We start from the raw sequence: 22,533 nt of genomic DNA, 5'->3' as shown, positions 1-22,533 counted from the left end.
CACTAAATATGCTGGAAAATTCAACGAAGAAAGATCAGCCTTACACTGACAACTGTATTCCAGTCCAAAAGATGCCCGCTATTTTCTTGGTTTTTTTCCCGAAATAGTATCTTTTTATCAAAAAATCCGTCAAAGTATACATGTTTTCAAACATATTTTAAAAGTAGTATCAAATGCACTCTGAAGCAAACCAATGTTCTAAAAGTCGCTAGGTGCTAGTCGGGCGGTCAGCAACCTTCGAGCGATTAATCGGATTAATCGGTGCATGTTAATTAGTAAACGGCGATTAATTGTTAGTCGGACCTAATCGGATAGGCCCCGCCAGCGATTAATCGCCAATTAATCGGCGATTAATTCCTTGTTTTAGAGCATTGAAGCAACCGTAAATAACGCATATCCGGCATGTGCCGACATGTACTTGCGTATAGATAATGTATAGCATGAAATTACTTCCTTTCTTTCTGTTAATATTTGTCAATGTAACCTCAACCCAATGTTTTTCAGCAAGGGCATTCAGAGAATTGTGCAATGGTTCGAGTTCGTCGGAACGAGACCCGTCACCCGTGTATGTTGGTTGGCGCCACCGTCACCCGCTATTTTTTCAATTGATACGGCAGTATCAATTGTAAACCACCAGTCAATAAATGCTTGACTGCCAACGAAATTCACCCCAATTCGCTACACTTCTCTGTCAATACTCACGACTTTCAGACAGACAAAATGAGAAAACTAGCCAGAGGGCATTAAGAGGTCCTTGCCTTGAAGAACAAGGCGATCAGAATGGTTGAGTCTGATAAGTTACAACAAATACACAACTACTCTACTACATCATTTTTTACGCTACCGTAAGTAAAACATGCCAGCACTCAAAACAAACATAAAAGCAGTGTTCCATAGATAGATAATGAAGCCATATAACATTGAGAATTACCCAACTATATACAAGAACATTACTGGTATTTCTAATTTCCCATTACGCTAACATCATGAATTTGACAAGGGAGTTTAAGCAAGAACCAAAACACAGACCAAACAGAACAAGAAACAAAAAAACATCATACAAATAACAGTGCTTGTGTCAAAACTTATCAGTGCAATGCGAGATGGAACTTGTGAAGCAGGGTCTGTATATTAGCGAGAATCGCTAGGCTGTTGCTCAAGTACTCCTTGGACCTCTGCACCCTCTCCCTCACCTCACCCACCACCGTCGACCCCACCTCCTCCAGCCCGTCCAAACACGTCTCCTCACACGTCATCGCAGCGCTAATCCACGCGTTCAGGTCCCCGATCTTCACCTCGTCCAAAACCTTCTCCCCCGGCCCCACCTCCACTGCCCTCACCGAGTCCCCGAGCCGGCCCACCGCGTCACTAAACAGACTCCCGCAGTCCCCCAGCGCGGACTCCGATCGAGCACCGTTTGTCTTTGAAATCAGGGTTTGCGGAAGGGAAGCGAGGTTTTTGAGCTCATTGAACGAGGCTTTTAGAGAGAGAGTGAAGATCAGTTCTGGATCGGTTAGGGCTAGGGAGGAGTCGTTGTTGTTGTTGATGGTGTTGAAGCATAGGGTGGGGTGGGGGGTGACGGAGCAGACAGCGGTGAGGGATTCGGCGGGGGAATCGGGTGGCTCGGTGGTGGACTCGTGGATGAGAGCGAGGATTAGGGCGGCTAGGGTTAGGGTTAGGAGGAGGGTGAGAAAGATCGCGGCAGCGATGAGAGGGTTACGGGGAGGGGGTTTGTGGGTGGTGGCGGTGGTTGAGGGGTGGTTTTCGTTGTTAGGGTTTGGTAATCTGTTGTAGCCTATGAAGATTTTGAAGGAGTTCATCTCTGTCCGTCTGCGTGTGCGATCTTCTTGTGAAGGGAAGAGAAGACTGTTTGGGATGTTTTGACTGAGGAGGAAATGTTAACGTACAACCAGCCAACCAAAGGCTCTGTTTGAAACTCAGGAAAAAGAAAGGAAAATTAAAGAATTTTCCTTCCTATTGTTTAGTTGTAAAAAAAGAGAGAAGAAAATAAAAATTTTGAGTGTAGTGAATAATAAATTTTCTCTCCCATTTTTCTCTCATTTTCCTTCTCTTTTATTTTCCTTTCCTTTCTTTTCCTTTTCCTAAGTTCCAAACAGAGCCTAAATTATTAAAAATAGAACATTAAAGGTGGTCCTATTTTTTAGCTTCGATTTCATCGCAACCCTAAATATTATTGTTGAACCTAAATAGCTTTGTTATGCTGCATAATCACTTTTTTCTCTTGTGAACTATGGTGAATTGCATATGAGAATTCGATATGTGAACTATATATGTGACCCGAGGGGTATTTTTATCAAAAATAATGGGTCGAATTATATTGGATAGCAATAATATGCATGGGGACTAATTTGAGCCCGAACCTAATTTACAGGGTAGCTCATCTGCATAGCATGGGTATTATGCAGATGGACTACTCCACATATTAGCAAGGTGTATTACTCCTATGACAACGTAACCATTTGCAATGGGATCCCACCATACCTAGCTAACGAGATCAAAGTAAAGGTCTCACCGCGCGTTAAGGGCATGAGTGAGTTTTGCAAGGATGACGATAAAAAAAATAAAATTTGTGCAGATGAAAAACGAGTTTTAGTAGCAAAAGTGTTACGTCCGATTATTTATTGACCCCACGTGGTGCTCACAACATCCGTTTTGTTTGAAATAATAGTTTATTGTGCCTTGGAAAAGATAAGTGCATGATTGATTTGTTCAATCTTTTGTTTAGAATTCGTGATCAATTCGTTCAATTTTTAGTTCAAAATTCATAGTCAAAACTTCTGGGGGAAAATGAACAAATTGACCAAACGCTTATCGTGATCATGATGAACTGATCTTTTGGTGGGCACATTAAAACATTTTTTTTGAATAAGACGAATATCTCAAATCGTTTGTGTCAGACTCGAGATGGGCTTTACACGAAAGACTCGATACACAATTGGTACTTAACAGTCGGTACCATAGTCGGATTACTTATATAGTAGAGCCAATCACATGTTGATATGGAGTAATTTGACTTGTTACACATTATAAGCTCAACGAATGAATTAGTAACTCGTTGAAGCTTAATTTGTTTAGTTACAAATCCATTTTAAAGGGCTTCTAAAAAATAAATACACGAGCTTGAATCGGAGAAAAAGGGGAATTGAAAGAGGGAAAATAAAGAGTGAAAGTCAATTTCACTTCTATTTTTGTCTCTCTTTTTTTCTTCGTCTTTCCAATAAGAATTTAGGATTACGCACGTCTTTTAGTGAATAAACAAAAAACGCATCTGGTGGTTTTCCCAATGTTCCATTTTCAGTCATGAAGATGAAAATAATTAAAACATGCAGTCCAATTTTATTTTCTCTCTTTTTTTGTTATAAAAGCACATCTCAGCTGGGTTCGGGTTAATAGTTCCAAAAAAGATTTGGATCGCCCATTGTTATTTGCTGCAATTAATGATTCGAATTTATTGATGAAATATCGGAGCAAATTCGAATAATTTATATAATGATTCGAATTTATTTATTACAATTAATGGTTGGAATTTCAGGATACCATTTACTAAGTGAGGTTTAGGAAGAGAGAATTGATGGTAGTAGGATTTTTGGAACAATCGATGAGCTTGCTTATATGGTTGTTATGAGAGAGATCGAGTATTTTGTTTCCTCTCCTGGATGAAATTGATTTGAACGATGCTAGAACAACACACTCTTGCACGCACGCATAAATGCACAAACTCACTCACAAGATGTATGGGATCCACTCACACTACACTTCTAACATGTGTTTATTTGTCTTCTACGCACCTAGCGTGTGTATTTTACTTCCAATACTCTTTGAACTTGAATGGCAATACTACAGAGTTTTCTTTTGCTACTATATTGATGTCAGGCACAACATTATGCGCTACATCATGTCAACGTGGCATTAAAAAACATCGATCCACCCCATCACCAATGCAGCAATCCCACAATGACATGTTATGCACAATGTGTGTACAAATTGTTGTATTTTCCTTGGTGACAAAATTTCTCTTATAAGGTATACAATACGGAGTATATTTCAATAGTTCATTAGTGCTCCAAATTATGTATGTCCAAGCTACTCCTTCCGTCCTACAATATTGGTTCCTTTTGGGATATTAACTTTTTAAGGGGACAAAGATAAATGCAATTCTCATTTGAAATTAACATTTTTTGATGGGCACATTGAAGTAGTTTTTTTTTTTAACGAAACAAACATCTCGAGTCATTTGTGTGTGGGATCTAAGATGGGCCTCACACAGAGTCGACAAACAATTAATACTTACTGATCAGTACCAAAGTGTGGTTTTTTTAGTTGAGCTAATCACATATTTGTCACGCCCTCGATTTTTGACATAAATAATAAACACTTTTAATAAATAAAGTCCTCACTGTAATACAAATAATACCCCAAAAGACCTTTCTGTTCACTGTTCTCAAATAAAATTCAATGAGTACATCCCTGGCTCGAGGCCCTAAGTTATCGAAATACCAATGTCCGAAGAAAATAATATTACAGTTCTAACAAATGTCTTTCCAAAAATACTCCTTTCGAATCAAATGCAAATAATCGCCTCTTTTATACCTTTGAAAGACATGATCAATAAGCACGATATGCACGCCATGCCAACTTCCTTATTTTTGTACCTGAAAATGATAGGGTTTGAGCATACACGTGCCCAGTAGAGAAATCTATACGCAAGTTATAGGAAAATATGATGAGTTATGCATCTAGAGTGAGAGTGTAACGACAGATAAGCCCAAGTACACAAGACTGTCAACAGTAGCACACTATGATCAGGGATTCTAGGCGACCTATATGAAGGATCTATCTGCTCATATGTCAAACAAGGACCATCAATATTCCTACATCATTCTAAGTAAATAAACAACAGCCTTAGTACCGTACATTACATCTCGTACAATTTCACAATCTTTCACATTCCACATTTCATCACCAAATCCCATTTCTCATTATCATCAGTCGCCAGAATCTCTTTCATCAACTTCATAAACCAATTTCATGTCATGTGTCTGAGCCTAAGCTCCTGCCAGGCACTTACTCGATAACGAGCCCTGAAAGCATACGATTTGAGCATACAGCTCCTGCCAGGCATTTACTCATTTAAGAGCCCTGAAATTATACGATTTGAGCATACAGCTCCTGCCAGGCATTTACTCATTTAAGAGCCCTGAAATTATACGATTTGAGCATACAGCTCCTGCCAGGCATTTACTCATTTAAGAGCCCTGAAATTATACGATTTGAGCATATAGCTCCTGCCAGGCATTTACTCATTTAAGAGCCCTGAAAGATCTCTTTGTGACTATTTGTCATCACGTTCATTCCGCGTTCCACAAACATCAAATCATTCAATCGAATCCAAAAGTCATTTAATCAATTTAATCAAACAAGTACTCCTCTACCAATTAAGCACGTCACAACATTTCTTATAGTCTACGACGTTCACGGACTCCTTCACGCTACTATAGCCTTTACGACGATACTCCAACTATGCTAACGAAAAACCAATGGCCCAGATACGTTCGACGAGTCGTACGATACGATCTTTCAAGCTTAGGAATGATTGTCAAATATTCTAATTTTCAGCAGAGTAGTCCGTGTTCAAAAATTTATTAAAAATAGCATACTCAATAACTTTCAACGATTCCAACGCCAAAACATCACCAACTTACCCATCTTTAAAACTTCAAGGACCCATAACCAATAGGGTCGTTTAACCATAGCTAATCAATGAAGAACACTGCTCAGTGAGCTGCCCAGATTTTCAGATTACAAGGCAATCTTCTACAAATCACTATAAATCGAGTTCTTAATATTTTTGAGTGATTCCAGTCTCAATAGTTGTGCGATTGAACGAAGCTTAAAAGTCACGAAGGAACCCTTATCAAATCTGCACTCCAAGGGTGGTTAAACAGGGGTTTACCGAGGCTACATGAATCTGCCTGACAGATTGACATACCTCCACTCAATCGATCATAACTTTTTGTGTACTAAGAGTTTTAAGACGATTCCAGTGGCGAATGAAAGCTGACTTCGAGGTCTTCGAACCGATATAAAGTTTGCATAAAACGAACATCGGACGAGGAAGTTATGGTCGTTCGAAGTGGGCTGAAACCCAGAAAACGAGACAGATTGCAGACCAGTATTCTAGATATCACCATAAATTCAATTCTCAACGGTTTCGAGTGATTCCAGCGGCATTATAACGGGCTTTAAGTCTACTCTATTTCATACGAAGGAACCAAAATTCAATTATGAGCTTAAGGCGGCAGAAAACCCCAACAACGAAGACCCTGTTCTGCAGAATTTCGGAAATGAAAGGGATAGTCTCAAACAACGATTTTAAGCACGATCTATCAACATAATCAACATACAAACGCATAACAAGCGTAAGAAATCCCTACCTCATGGGTTTTGAGCAAAACCCAATCCGTTGACCAAGTCAACCGAGTTCTCACGTGGCCCGATCGTAATTTTTCTTGGATATTCGGAAAGCCCGCGCTCCGTAGAACAACTTTAATACTCGGGCCTTGTCCGGAATCTCACCCTAGGTGGATGAAATCGAAGAGAGAAGAGAGGAGAAAAAATTTCGGAGGAGAGGAGAGAGAGACAGTGAGCCGAAGAGTGAGGGTGAGAAATGGGAGAATTATTCTCCCCGGGAAAAAGATAAAGGTGGGGGAGGAATCCCCCGCTTCTCGCGCCACACACACACGTGCACCTCTCACATAATTACCATTATATCCTTTCACGAACACGCCACACCGTAAATCCATACCGTCTATCTCGACAAGTCATACGATTGCAAAAGAAAAATACGGTCCAAAAAAATATGGGTCTCTACATCCTACCCTCCTTAAAAATAATTTCGTCCTCGAAATTTGCTCATCCAAGTCCAACCAAGTCACAAACCACAATACCAAACCTCATACTGCCATCTCATAATAATCACATCATCCTCTCCTTTCTATGTAGACCCTCTTTTTTTTTTTTTCTGATTACTCCACGAAATCCTCACTATTATTATGGTTCTACCACTCAACACTCAATCGCAAACCACTATCATTTTATCAAATCCTCAAGTCTTCACATCTGTACAAAATTCTTAGACTCCACTTACCAACATGACAATCACATCAAAATCCAACAAACAATCTCCTTACGTTCTCTAAGTATTTCTCGAAATTTCTAGAAGGACAAATTAAGCTGCTCAGAAAAACTCGAATTCTAAACTCCAAGTTCTATCTTTTTCAATCAACATCAATCAATGAATCAAACCTTTACTCACCAATCCAAAGAACCTCAAATAATCTCCATTGGAATAAAACTAATAAGCCTCGAATTCTAAACCACATAATAACTCATCACCCATTGCTCAGCTATAAACATCCACTCATAATGGTCAAACTGCCTATACTTCAATCTATTGATCTTTCTCTCGACTTTAAGAATAAACACACCTCACAACTTATTCAATTCTATTGATTCTGCTAATAATTGTCAACACAACCAAACACATATAAACAAAACCGCTAGCCACAATCACCAACTCACACCTCTGGCTACCCATATAACTCTTTTACCAACTCGGCTTAAACCCCATCTACTTTTTCGTCCATTCAACATTCCAACATAACCAATAGTCTAGCAATACTCCACATTCCCTAGCCCGCTGAGAATCGCCACTGGTTTCTATTTTCGGAAACTTAAACTCACTTCTATGGTAATGCGTCCCTTCTACATAACTTTTCACAACACACATTAAAACCGTTCTAGTAAAATATCAATCCACTATTTTCCTTAAACCCAATTCTCCAAACATCGTTACTGCTACTCAGGAAAGGCATACACTCGTAGCAACTACCCACATAAGCATCACTGTTTATTCTACATCGTATACTAAAAGCAAATTTCTCGCATTGAGATTACATAATAAATCAAACATGTAGGTTAAAGCTAAACAACAGCACATTTCATTCACGAAATATTTCAACAACCCACGGTACAATTTAGTAGCTTACACAACACCAAACACATCCACGCATTAATAGACTCACTCAGTATCCAGCAGACTCACCAACTCACAAAGTATCCACAGACTCACAAAGTATCCAACAGATTCACCAAGTATCCACAGACTCACAAAGTATCCAACGGATTCACCAAGTATCCACGGACTCACAAAGTATCCAACGGATTCACCAAGTATCCACGGACTCGCAAAGTATCCAATACTTCACATTTCATGGCTCTAGAAAGCCCAATGGTAATCTCGTTCTTTTCAACTTCATCATACCTTTCACATGTTCTGTTCACCCATCAATCTCAAATACTCTCGTCAATTAGTCTACTCAAGTCACATGTTTCCCATTTTCACAATCTCAAATATCACATAACAAATACACAACATCAATATTAATCATTTCTCTATCAACTTTACAATCACATGGCATTTCATCACCCAAATACCTACACAATGTGTGCAATAGTTGCACTAACGAACTTCCAAAACTATTGATTATCTCGATACCAAAATTTAAACACCAATACAAGCACAAACAAATTTACAAACTCCTTCCTAAATACCAACAAGACTAGAGGGTTGCAAATAGCATGTCTATACTTCTCATCACATTCTAAGATTCCAACTACTTCTCACCTAAGAATCAATTCTCTCACACCAATATCTTTTAACAGTTCCGCTCACCACAAGTTTCACAGCTCACAAATTTCTTCTTTCAACTAAGTAGTCATAACGACATCAATTTTCCTCAAAGATATTTACCACAATTGTACTCAACCTCAATAATATCAACCGCACTATTCTCATCACCATCACTGCTATCACTACCACTATTTAAACATTAGTCCTTCTCAAATCTATCACCTCAAGTCTTCTTCCCTTTTTTTTTTTTTTTTACCATCCTATCAAAACGACACCACCACGACATTCACCTCAACAATGAAGACTACGACACCATAGCACATCATTTTTCTACGAAATTCCTACGTAGAGTCATCTATCTCAAGCCTAGAGATCTAACACCTATACACAATCCTAGTGTCCAATTGACTTTCCGAGACTTCCATCTAGAAGGAGCGGTGATCAAGCGCCTCTTCCAATCGGATCTCATCGGTAGTCGCCTGGGTGTCCAGGAGACACATACTGTATCTAGACACCCTACCTATAACCCTCATATTCTTATCTCAACTTTAGATACTTATATCTCGTATGTAGGTTCGACTTGCCCTACCTATGCTTATATTAACTGTCTCAATAACTACAACTACAGTAACCAACCACAGTTATCACCACAACACGACTTTACCTTCCAAACACATTCAAGACACGCACTAACTCAATTCCCAATGCATATATTATTCACCTTATACTTATACCTTACACAGTTTATCTCACATAGGCTTAACTGAACACATTTGAAACTTAACACATAATCCAAACAATTCAATTAAAAACACATTTAACACTCATCTCATAAGTCATATCAACATTCCATCCCTTTTATCACATGCTATCTTATATTTTGCTTCACACGTCAATATAGCCACAATCACTACAATGAGGTCCAAGCCTCCAACTTCCCAATGCAGGTCAACAACTCAATGTCACTCTACCATAATACAAAATGCGACACCTCAATAATGTACCGACTCATTCATGCAAGCATACTTGTGTTTTGAAAAAAAATATGCAACGAATTTTGAACCCATGAGACTAAAAGTCTCCCCACGGTCTCTAGGTATTCTAAACATATGCTCTGATACCAAGTTGTCACGCCCTCGATTTTTGACATAAATAATAAACACTTTTAATAAATAAAGTCCTCACTGTAATACAAATAATACCCCAAAAGACCTTTCTGTTCACTGTTCTCAAATAAAATTCAATGAGTACATCCCTGGCTCGAGGCCCTAAGTTATCGAAATACCAATGTCCGAAGAAAATAATATTACAGTTCTAACAAATGTCTTTCCAAAAATACTCCTTTCGAATCAAATGCAAATAATCGCCTCTTTTATACCTTTGAAAGACATGATCAATAAGCACGATATGCACGCCATGCCAACTTCCTTATTTTTGTACCTGAAAATGATAGGGTTTGAGCATACACGTGCCCAGTAGAGAAATCTATACGCAAGTTATAGGAAAATATGATGAGTTATGCATCTAGAGTGAGAGTGTAACGACAGATAAGCCCAAGTACACAAGACTGTCAACAGTAGCACACTATGATCAGGGATTCTAGGCGACCTATATGAAGGATCTATCTGCTCATATGTCAAACAAGGACCATCAATATTCCTACATCATTCTAAGTAAATAAACAACAGCCTTAGTACCGTACATTACATCTCGTACAATTTCACAATCTTTCACATTCCACATTTCATCACCAAATCCCATTTCTCATTATCATCAGTCGCCAGAATCTCTTTCATCAACTTCATAAACCAATTTCATGTCATGTGTCTGAGCCTAAGCTCCTGCCAGGCACTTACTCGATAACGAGCCCTGAAAGCATACGATTTGAGCATACAGCTCCTGCCAGGCATTTACTCATTTAAGAGCCCTGAAATTATACGATTTGAGCATACAGCTCCTGCCAGGCATTTACTCATTTAAGAGCCCTGAAATTATACGATTTGAGCATACAGCTCCTGCCAGGCATTTACTCATTTAAGAGCCCTGAAATTATACGATTTGAGCATATAGCTCCTGCCAGGCATTTACTCATTTAAGAGCCCTGAAAGATCTCTTTGTGACTATTTGTCATCACGTTCATTCCGCGTTCCACAAACATCAAATCATTCAATCGAATCCAAAAGTCATTTAATCAATTTAATCAAACAAGTACTCCTCTACCAATTAAGCACGTCACAACATTTCTTATAGTCTACGACGTTCACGGACTCCTTCACGCTACTATAGCCTTTACGACGATACTCCAACTATGCTAACGAAAAACCAATGGCCCAGATACGTTCGACGAGTCGTACGATACGATCTTTCAAGCTTAGGAATGATTGTCAAATATTCTAATTTTCAGCAGAGTAGTCCGTGTTCAAAAATTTATTAAAAATAGCATACTCAATAACTTTCAACGATTCCAACGCCAAAACATCACCAACTTACCCATCTTTAAAACTTCAAGGACCCATAACCAATAGGGTCGTTTAACCATAGCTAATCAATGAAGAACACTGCTCAGTGAGCTGCCCAGATTTTCAGATTACAGGGCAATCTTCTACAAATCACTATAAATCGAGTTCTTAATATTTTTGAGTGATTCCAGTCTCAATAGTTGTGCGATTGAACGAAGCTTAAAAGTCACGAAGGAACCCTTATCAAATCTGCACTCCAAGGGTGGTTAAACAGGGGTTTACCGAGGCTACATGAATCTGCCTGACAGATTGACATACCTCCACTCAATCGATCATAACTTTTTGTGTACTAAGAGTTTTAAGACGATTCCAGTGGCGAATGAAAGCTGACTTCGAGGTCTTCGAACCGATATAAAGTTTGCATAAAACGAACATCGGACGAGGAAGTTATGGTCGTTCGAAGTGGGCTGAAACCCAGAAAACGAGACAGATTGCAGACCAGTATTCTAGATATCACCATAAATTCAATTCTCAACGGTTTCGAGTGATTCCAGCGGCATTATAACGGGCTTTAAGTCTACTCTATTTCATACGAAGGAACCAAAATTCAATTATGAGCTTAAGGCGGCAGAAAACCCCAACAACGAAGACCCTGTTCTGCAGAATTTCGGAAATGAAAGGGATAGTCTCAAACAACGATTTTAAGCACGATCTATCAACATAATCAACATACAAACGCATAACAAGCGTAAGAAATCCCTACCTCATGGGTTTTGAGCAAAACCCAATCCGTTGACCAAGTCAACCGAGTTCTCACGTGGCCCGATCGTAATTTTTCTTGGATATTCGGAAAGCCCGCGCTCCGTAGAACAACTTTAATACTCGGGCCTTGTCCGGAATCTCACCCTAGGTGGATGAAATCGAAGAGAGAAGAGAGGAGAAAAAATTTCGGAGGAGAGGAGAGAGAGACAGTGAGCCGAAGAGTGAGGGTGAGAAATGGGAGAATTATTCTCCCCGGGAAAAAGATAAAGGTGGGGGAGGAATCCCCCGCTTCTCGCGCCACACACACACGTGCACCTCTCACATAATTACCATTATATCCTTTCACGAACACGCCACACCGTAAATCCATACCGTCTATCTCGACAAGTCATACGATTGCAAAAGAAAAATACGGTCCAAAAAAATATGGGTCTCTACAATATTGATCTCGAATAGCTTGAATTATTTCAGATTACGAGCTCAACAAAAGAGTAGTAACTTGTTAAAGCATACTCCATTTGTTTAGTTACAAATCCATTTTAAAGGAACTTCTAATGAATCGAACTCGAGCTTGAATCGGAGAACAAAGAAGTTGAAAGAGGAAAAATAAAAGAAAGAAAATAAAGAGTGAAAGCCAAATTTCACTTCTACTTCTTTGTCTTTTTTCCTTCGTCTTGCCCAAAATAAGGAATTTAGTTCATTCCCCTCCCTTTTTTTTTCTAACCCTTCAAACAAATCCGTTAGAAAAAGGAATGGGAACAATAAACTATTATGAGCAAATTCTTTTATCATGCGTTCGGATTCTACTATTTAGGTTCTGTTCCGCTAAAAGAAATGAATACTTACAAAAATTGAAATAGACCAATTGAAACTTTTCTTTGAGCAACTTTACTTTCACATGCATATATGTTCGCTTTTTCATTTTGACAAAAAGCATGTGGCGGTTTGCCAAATGTTCCATTTTCAGTTCACGAAGAAGCGAAAAAAAAAAAACATGCTTATGTATAAAAGCAATTCTCCACCTGGTTCAGAATTAGTAGTTCCGAAAAGGAATTGGATCGTTAATTGCTGTAATTAATTAATTGTTTGAATTTGCTCAAAGATTATTACCGGAGCAAATTTGAATTATTGATTATCTCAATGTGTGGTCCAGATTTGAATAGTCCCTTTAGTTCAAGCTACTTGGACCGAAAGGAATCCAAATTGATTACTTGGATTTAAAGGAATCCGAACCAACCCGATCTCTAATTGCGGTCTTAATGTGTTTAAAAAAAAACACGTTTTATTAATCTTCTTGGTAACTTATGTATATCTGATGTTTAAGCGGTCTGTTGTGGCTTAATCATTAAGCCGGATAATTTTTGTCCTTATTCAAATTTTCTTCGCCTTATTAGTTTCATGTCATATTTTTTTGCAGCATTGATTTTTCTCTACAAGAAGAACCTAAAAAGTATTTTAAAAAAAAAAAAACTATGATCAACATCCCTAAAAAAATCATCAAAGACCAACATAATAATAATAATAATAAAAGACAGTTCTTTTGGAATATTTTTATCTTCCTTCAAAAAAAAATTAAGTTTGATTAATAATTTTTTACTTTTTAATTACTGTCGTCAAGAGAAATTAATAATTCATAAAAAATAAAAATAAAAAAAAGAATTGATTAAAGGAAAAAAAAAGTAATTCAGCTTAATTATTAAGCCAAAACCGCCTCAGGTTAATTATTAAGCGAGACACCCCTTTTTATCTCTTTCTTATGTTAGTCGTTGATTTAGAAACCTATATAAAAGAGTAAGAAGCCACACCCCCAACCCCAAGTCTCTTTCTAAATCTCTCATAACAATTAACAGGTATCTCTCTTGTGTTAATTAGTTCGTGCCTTCTCTCTGTTCGCGTTGTCGTGGGGTTTTAATAGGTTTAAGGATTCTTGAGTTAGGCATAACATCTTTGGGGACTAATTTTACGTGTTAAATTTCGTAGTACATCTGAACTTAGGGTCTTTTACTAAGTTGTGTACAAGGCGGCAAAATTTACTAAGACGGTATTTTTTCAGGAAATCTGAAAACTTTTGTTCTTCAGTTTTTGCAATTCCCAACTATGACTGCATCGGAAAGTATTATCGCAAAGATCATAATAATACCTATTGAAGCACACTCTTCCGAATGGGAGTAAGAAGTCTGAGGTGAACAAATCGCAAAAGGCGGTCGATGTTTCTACCGAAGACAAAACATTATATGTTGTCGATAATGCAAAGGTGAAGCCGTCTATGATGGGATGTCGCAAGCGTGACCTACCAGGGCTGGGTAATGCTAGTGGAAAGGAGAAGAGACGGAAACTGGATCTTATTGTGCCAGAACGACGTTCGAGAATTTTGAAACGAGGTCGCAACACTTTGGCGAACGGAATTAAGAAGCTTGAGGTGAGCAAATTACAGAAGGTAGTCAATGTTCCTGCTGGTGATCATGAGAAGTTATTTGTTGCTGATAACCCAAAGGCGAAGTCCTCTGTTGTGGGATGGTTGGCCGTGGTCCAGAGGAGAAGAGACGAAAATTGGTTCGTGATGCAATGGAACAGTGTTTGAACGTTTTGAAAAAAATTGATGAGTACTGCTCCTTCTGGGCAGAAGTGTTTGAAGGCGAAACGAAATTGTGGGTGCGCAAAATGGACAAGGGGCATATTTCAAGTCAAAGGGCGAAGAATACATGTAATTTGGGGGAAGATGGCCATGAAGCATCACCCTTGGAGCTTGGTTTTCTGCCCGAAAGTTTGATGTTGGCCGGCGAAAAACAGAAGTTGAGAAAACATCTTTTAGAAGTATCAAGAGGGAATATGCCACCATGCTTGCGAGGTTTCCTTAAAGAAATTGGTGTCAACTGCCGGGAAAAAGAAGGAAGGATTGAGTTGGACATGGATGCTTTTGCTGAAGAAATTCTATTGAAGTTGAAAAGAATTGTGAGATTGGTGGGTGATAAAGTGGATCCTAAGTTGCAACAAGAAAAGGAAGACTGGAAAAGCAACAATGCGAAGGTGATTTCCTTACTGCAGAGAAGGCTAGGAAAGATGGCCAAGTAAGAGCTGCTACAGTAGCCAGCGCGGAAGCGGGAGCAAGAAAGAGAAACTGAGCTAAAAAGGCAGCGGGAGAGAGAAAGAATAGCCGCCCGACTTGCATTGCAGCAGGTTGAGAAGACTAATGTATTTGATGACAATTTTCAGGTCTTGAAAGATTTTCAGATGTTAACTCAATGTCCACTCTCTGAACAATATCGTGGTTTCCAAGGGGATCCTAAAACCATATTGGGACTGATTGAGTGTTGTCATTGGGGTAACCCAAGGGAGGATTCTATTGAAGATGAGTTCGAGGAAGGGGTGATCTTGAGTGTAGATATAGAAGAAGGGGAGATCTTGAGTGAAGATATAGAAGAAGGGGAGATTTGTGCATGGAGATAGAGAAGAAGGGGAGATTACTAGTCATTAATCCTTGTAACCGTTTGTTTATAAAACTGTAATCAGTGATGGCGGTGGCAAGTTGTAAATGATAAATTCTTGAGGAGATGGAATTACGAAACTTACACATTGTATGTTTGAGCTTTTATTGATATAAATAATTTTTTTACATGATAAGGGTGCTAATCATTTCTGTTACATCTGTTTTTCTGCACATGCTCCTTTCATGTTCATCACAGCCTCTAATAGGCTTTAACACCTCTATCGCATTATGATTTTGAATTCTTTCGGTCTGACTTCTATTTTCATTTTGATATTTCGAGCTCTAACAAAAAAACCAGAGCCTCCAGAGCATGATTGTAGCATTTTGTACATGTTACCAAATGAAATAAACAGGCAATATACCACTTTCTCTGCAATGGGAAGATTAACTTTGTTTCCATCCTCATGACCATATGGAGCAAGGCCTGCCTTATCTACTTCATTCGATTCCCGCTGCTTTCGATGGCAACCCTAAACCTGAATCCTGCCACAAGCCGCGGGCACAATGATGGCTAAAAGATTCATTGAAAGGTTGGAAAGGGTAGACAATAATAGCTCATTATTTGCTGAAACAAGAATGATCGATGGCATTAGCCACATTAATACACAATGTTCAAAAACAAAGGAATTAGATTCGTCGTTTCACAAACCAAGCAATCGCCAATTCGTTTTAGTGATACGGGAAAAACATGCGTAGGTTAAGGTTGAAGCCCGAAAATCCCCGTTCTCAACCCATGACCGATATGAGCTCGAAGCTTCCTTCATAACTCCCGGCCAGAACTTCTTGGCTGGGATATTCTTAACCAATTTGTTAATTTTACAAAATCTTCTTACGTTGGCTTCTATAAAATTGTTCAAACATCTACTAGCAAGAAATTCGTATCTTTCATCGACAGACATAATTCGAAGATAGATCCATAACAGAACAAGAAAAGAAAGAGCATACTTCGAAATTTTCTTGGATAAAACTAACAGCAAAGCTCTAACATGTTCTCAAGCAAGGAAAAGCTCTCAACTCACAAAACAAAAGTCACTGTTAACATATGCGAAACCCATGTTCAACTCCGCAACCAACCACTTGTTCCCTTGCCTGTGCACCCGGGGAAAGCCGCGCTAAAATCGGGAAGATGATTTGGATACGTGGGGAGCGCGATGCAACCAAACTCGTTCCTCAACTGTGCAACAGATGCCACGTCTTGTACGTTGATTACTGGGAGCCAACGCACGTTAAGGAGATGGGCACCGGGGACATGGTACGCTCTCGTCTGCTCTTCTACAGTGGCACTGGACCCTTCCGATTCGTTAACTTCCAAACGCTGAAACTCGACGAGCAGTTGGTGCGCTTCTCGTTGGCCATCTACATCCTCATCAAGTTGTCGCTGCTGTAACGCTGTTCATAATCTCCATGAACGAAGATCAAACGGAAAATGTTATTCTCCGCATTCACATTCACGAGATCTATCATTTCGTGCAACGGCAGTACGCCTGCTACGTCGAACGATTCAGGATGGTCCGGATACACCGCGTGTCCCAGCAAACCAAAAACTCTCTTTAACGTCGAAACAGGCGCAATGTCGGCCTCGGTCAGCACCGGAACGCTGGGCAGTTTAACTAGCCGGGCACCGGCCACGTACATCGCTCTCCTCCCCGCCGCTGCGTACGCTTGTGCTTGGTCCAAGAGAGTCCTTGCACGTTGAAATTAAGTGTCTGAGTAATGTTTGTGCGCTTAATAACTCTTTTAGCTCTCGCTCATGGATAGACCCAGGTGGGTTAGGATGTGCCATAGGATTACGCCGGCGAGCGAATATGACGGCCGGAACTATGAACGGAAGCCGTGGCTTGTTCAGTGACTATTATCCAAGCGTAGGGGTGAGAAAAAATCCGTCAAACTGCGAATCCAGTCCAAACTAATCCAAACCGAAAGGTTTGGTTCGGTTTTTTAGTAGTATGGTTTGGTCATGATTTACAAAAATTAGAAACCACGTTATATGATTTGGTTTGTGGGTTCACGTTTATGGTCATGGTTCCAAACCGATCCGCACCGTATAATACATTATATATATAATTTAATTATGAAATCACCAAATAAATATGGGAGCCTTAATCAAATATTTTCCTAGTAATTTATTGATCCTATTCAATCCACTGCAATATTTAGTTTTTCTTTCCTACCAAGATGTTAGTAGTTACTCTCTCCGTCCCTAAATAAATGTCCGGCACGCAAAACTATTCTTTACAAAACATACATATTTTCTATTACAAAATTTAATTTTTTTTCACAATCTAATAGAACTCATTGCTATCTATTGATTTGTGAAAAAAAATTAATTTTTTTAACTAAACAAATGCATCTTTTTGAAGACCTAATTTTGCGCGCCGGACACTTATTTAGGGACGGAGGGAGTAGTATTCTTTGGTTATTTTAACGACTTACTGGTAATTCATTTTCTTAATTTAAGACTTGAGACAATTGTTGATATTTTACCTTTAATTTATGTTCATAATTTTATGTACTTTAAAAAAAAAATTTTTTTTAAGATAATAGCATAATTCAAAGCAAACAGTGGTTTAAAACCGAAACCGACCCAAATTTCAATGGTTTAGATTGGTTTGATTTTATGGCTTTTGTGGGTTGGTTTGGTTTTCCAAATTCATAAATATTAATTTGGTTCTTAGTTTACTATAAAACCAAATCAATCCAAACCATGCTCACCCGAACCAAGCGTATCTAAAGATGGAGTAGTTTTTATGCTTCTCTTTAGGGTAGGGCTTGTTTAGAATATATACGAAGAAGAAAAGAAAGGAAGGGAAAATATGTTTCCTTATTTAGTTCAAGGAGAATAATTCTCTCCACGCCCACTTTTCCTCCAAACCAATACCATACCACCACGTCATCAGACAATACAAAACAAATGGAAGAATCACGTGCTGTGATTTTGTACTCTAACTTCGGTTACAAAACCACAGCACGTGATTCTCCCATTTGTTTGTTTTGTACGGTCTAACGATGTGGAAATACGATATTGATTTGGAGGAAAAGCCCTTGTCAGAGAGAATTTATTCGAATAATAATGAACATAACAAAATATACAATAATAATTTTACTCCACACTTGCTTTTCTCCAAGTTCCAAACAGGCCCTTAAGCTAGGTAATTTGTTTGAACCTGATAAAACAAATTTTATCATTATTTTTTTTCTTGTGAAAGAGATATAAACAAACACATAGCACACAAAAAGATATGAACATCACCCATTCTAGCACCTGCGAAACATACATTAAAGAATAAACATCATTAATCATTTATGTGCTGCGGTTAACTTAAATTAATTATTCGGAAAAAACAAGCGACACTTTTAGATGTTTCGTGAATTTTTTGTTGGCATTTTGTCAAATTTATTGGGATTAACGTTCTTATCCACGAAAGGAATGAAAAAAGAAAAACAGGACAAACTTCACAATATTCTCAGCAAAGACCAATTCGCCAAACAAAGAAAAATCATTCCACAATGAAGTGAGGCTCCATAAACCAACAATAACAAACCCGTTTTCTCAAATAAAATTTTTGGCAAAATAATTGTCATGGCATACAACAAACTGCAAGCAAAACTTCATCCAAATCCCGAAACAAGTTCAGTAATAGAGCTATCCTAAAGCAGGATGGCGTACACAGGATAAGACACAAACCCTATTATTACTGCTACCAGCGTTTGATGTGAGCACTCATTCCTCATCCTCTTCATCTCCGTCGCCACCTGAGGCTTTCTTGGCAGCTGCCTTCTGGTTCTTTCGCTTTACCCTACCGGGTCGTCCACCTCCCAATGGACTTGTAAGCGAGAAATCAATGTGCTTCTGAGAGTCTAGTCTCACCATGAAAGATGGGATGTTCACAACCTGCCTTCCAACCCTGCCCAGCTCAAAGCATACCAACATTGTCAAACAGGTTATTGTAAAAGAAGAAATACACTTGCCCTCAAGTTTTGATAGAAAACTATATCTGGAAAACAGATAGTACTCTAGAAATGGAGCAAACCATAAACACTAAAAAAGACAAAGATGACAATGAATGCCACCACAAAGGAGAAGCTGGCTTGCAATGTAGTGGATGGATTGGCTGATAATTCATGTCATTGTTAGGCACTCATGGAAAAACAAAAACTTTATCCCATTTCATTCCCCAATTTTCTAAGTGGACGTTTAGAAGCAAATTGCTGTAATAGCATTGTAGATGGCTATCCATACCAGTTATAATGAAGCAAGTCCAGTTCCATTACACGCTCAGAGTTACTAAAGAGTTTAGTGTTTCATCTGATTTCCCAAACCAGATACCATGAAGAACTGTAGAATGGATTCTACGCCCAGTCGCCCACTGTTGACACATTCTGAGGCTTTAAGCTAACAAGGAACAGAACCAAATATCCATCCATTTATTTAGAAGGAGGGAGCAGGGAAAGCTTATGATCAAGCAAAAAAACAGAATGTCAGGGCAGGCTGCTCAAATCACACAGGGACTAAACAAACCAAATGAGCAGAACCTGCAGAACCAAAAATCATTTTAGACTTGGAAGTGTGGCTGCATTTCGCTTTTATCTCATCTTTCTAAGTTCCTGTTTTTCTAAAATTATACCTCTATCTGTTAAAAAAGAGTTTTGGAGGTAGATTGACAAATGTTAGCGCTTGGTCAGTTAAGATTGGCCCACCCTTATACGAGCAATAACATCAACAACTGCACTGTTCTAATGAATAAGACATGTACATACACATCTTATCGCACCAATGATCATCAGTTATCACCATGCTTATTAGAGCTTATGAGGCAAGTATATGTGAAAAAATATCTGTAATTTTACCTGATATGCCTCTGTCTGATGAGCACCCTGGCATGATGGATAGACTTTGCCATACCAGTCTTGAACACAAGTGTCTGGAGACGGCGCTCAAGAAAGTTCTCTACGGTCAAGGCCAAGACGTAATCGAGCTTATTCTGAGACTCATCCAAAAGCCCATAGCGGTTCATCCTTCGGAGAAGAGCTTCACCCTCAAAGATACGACGCTGATTCTTTTCATCAAGGGTAAGAAGCATTCTCGCGGCATTACGGATACGGCTCAGAGCATACTGAACCCTCCACAGTTCTCTCTTGCACCGAAGCCCATATTCTCCCACAAGCTTCAGCTCAGCATCCAATCGCTCCTTCTCATAGGGACGACGGGGTTTCTTAAATGTCTTCCCATCTATTATTTGTAAAGACAAATTAGAAATCAAACTCTAAGCACAGAAACATGTCATTTTCAAAGCATGCTAACGTTATTGATATTCTGTTTCCTTTAGATGCTCCATTATATTATGACATCGACAAATTAACCTGAACATTAGGTTTGCTACATGAATAAAAAATTTAAGCTCAAATCCAGCCAAAAAGAATGACATAATCTCTTCAGAGTCTAGGCATTCTTGAGGGAAAGAAAGGACTATTAGCATTTGTTCAAACAATATGACTTGGCAGACTTGCAATCATGTTCTTCAAGTAAGGGAGAAGGCAGATCATCTGTGTAATTAGTTGACATTAGTTGATTAAAAAAGAGCTGATTCTACATAGAAATGGCAGGTGGAAGGGCTGGATCAGAATAACATTTGGTATACCAATAAGCTGCAAGGGTCAATGATGACAAAGGGAGGAATACCGCCACAAAATTTCAAAGATTTTAACTGCTTTTGTTAGTTATACATATTTTTAAGGTAGAAGCTTGCATAGAAACATGATTCAACTATGAAACTTTATTCCAAAGCTCTTAAAGAGAAGGGAGGGAAGAGAGATTAGTTAAACTCCAGTATTGTTTCGGAACCTGCATGGTCACATATATGTAATATGTTCTTTTCGTATCTAATGCGCTTCTGATGTTTTGTGCACATAATACCCATCTAAATGAGAAACAAATAAACTCTAAATTTCAGAAGCCTTTCTCACCGATTACTGATTATGAACCCAATACCCGATGACTTGATATATCTTCATTTCCCATCTAATAATATTCTAGCGTCCAAGCACCGATGAGATGATATAATACGACTTTCTTTTCCTCTTATTCCACAGGAGCCGAACAATGTGACAAGAAAGGTCGAGAAAAAAAAAAATCACAATTCTGGGTTTTTTTGTTCAAACATAACTGCCCAGCTGAGCAATCCCGTGAATCTCATCACTTAGTTACACATGTGAAGGTGATTTTTCCCAGCAAAAAAAACTTAACAATACAACCCAACAAAAGGCAACCAAAAAAAAGATGCCATTTCAGAGGAGATCACATGAAAACTACAAATTACTGTTTCAAACCCTAAAGACAACGCATAACTGACACGAAATCCGAATGGAGCAACGCAAACAAAGATTCAGCGAATCATTTTTACAAAGAAAAATGACCATGGCATCCTACAATTGATTCAAATTAGCTAGCAACATTTATACACAAAATATACGAATTATGCACTCGTATACAAGCATTTGTAGATCGACGGTTAGAATGAGTCAAAACAGTAGATCTTACAGTTTCGGTAGAAGTTAACGTGCACCATGGCGCTCCTTTCCTGCCGAGCTCGCTCTCTCTCTCTCTCTCTCTCTCTCTCTCTCTAAAGCTAAGCAAAAATGTATAAATAGTTGGACGTTAAATCTAAAACCCTAACCAGTACTTTATGGATTTCTAATGGGTTAAGCCCAAATGGGGATTTCCTCGATTGGATTGCTAAACTAGGATTAATTGGGCCTCAGCTCAGTGGACTAAGCCCAAAAGGGGGATCGGTAGACTAGGACTTAGTGGGCCTCAACTGAACCTGTTTTTTGGGTTGGTGGTAGGTCTGTCAACGGACCAGATTCGATTCAAATCTAATATAATGAAATCCGAATCCGATCAGGCAATTTCAACCCGATGGATTGGGGTTTAAACAAGAAGCCAATACCAAGATAACAAAACCACCGAGAAGAAATCTCTGACATTTTAATAAACTCTCTCAACCCACATACTCATTTCAACAGCTTATCCCAAATGGATTACAGTTACTCGCATTTTCTTCTCTATTCTAAAATAATAGCCAATAAATTTACCAAATGTGCCAACGAGTCAT

The 22,533-nt window shown here is 38.7% G+C and overlaps 2 protein-coding genes and 1 long non-coding RNA gene across 3 annotated transcripts; all 3 read right to left on the bottom strand.

Moving 5' to 3' along the window:
• Positions 1 to 1,088: 1,088 nt before the first annotated feature.
• Positions 1,089 to 1,820, bottom strand: LOC131309623 (pectinesterase 1). Its single transcript, XM_058336231.1, has one exon. It carries the CDS (start codon positions 1,818 to 1,820, stop codon positions 1,089 to 1,091), a length of 732 nt encoding a protein of 243 aa, XP_058192214.1.
• A 2,553-nt stretch (positions 1,821 to 4,373) lies between these two features.
• LOC131311031 (uncharacterized) lies at positions 4,374 to 12,173 on the bottom strand. Its single transcript, XR_009195375.1, has 4 exons — positions 11,936 to 12,173; positions 8,284 to 10,153; positions 6,456 to 8,147; positions 4,374 to 4,673 (listed from the first exon to the last, which is right to left on the bottom strand). It is a non-coding gene; the product is annotated as an uncharacterized LOC131311031 (long non-coding RNA).
• Positions 12,174 to 18,955: 6,782 nt separating this feature from the next.
• On the bottom strand, positions 18,956 to 22,123 carry LOC131310161 (small ribosomal subunit protein uS4y-like). The gene is made up of 3 exons (XM_058337024.1): positions 21,960 to 22,123; positions 20,270 to 20,651; positions 18,956 to 19,326 (listed from the first exon to the last, which is right to left on the bottom strand). The coding sequence occupies exons 1-3, from the start codon at positions 21,985 to 21,987 to the stop codon at positions 19,143 to 19,145; spliced, it is 594 nt and encodes a 197-aa protein (XP_058193007.1). The 5' UTR covers positions 21,988 to 22,123; the 3' UTR covers positions 18,956 to 19,142.
• Between the last annotated feature and the right edge of the window lie 410 nt (positions 22,124 to 22,533).

The sequence above is a fragment of the Rhododendron vialii genome, chromosome 12a (assembly GCF_030253575.1).
Source record: "Rhododendron vialii isolate Sample 1 chromosome 12a, ASM3025357v1".
Lineage (NCBI taxonomy): Eukaryota > Viridiplantae > Streptophyta > Magnoliopsida > Ericales > Ericaceae > Rhododendron > Rhododendron vialii.
This window is presented reverse-complemented; position numbering and strand designations above follow the sequence as displayed.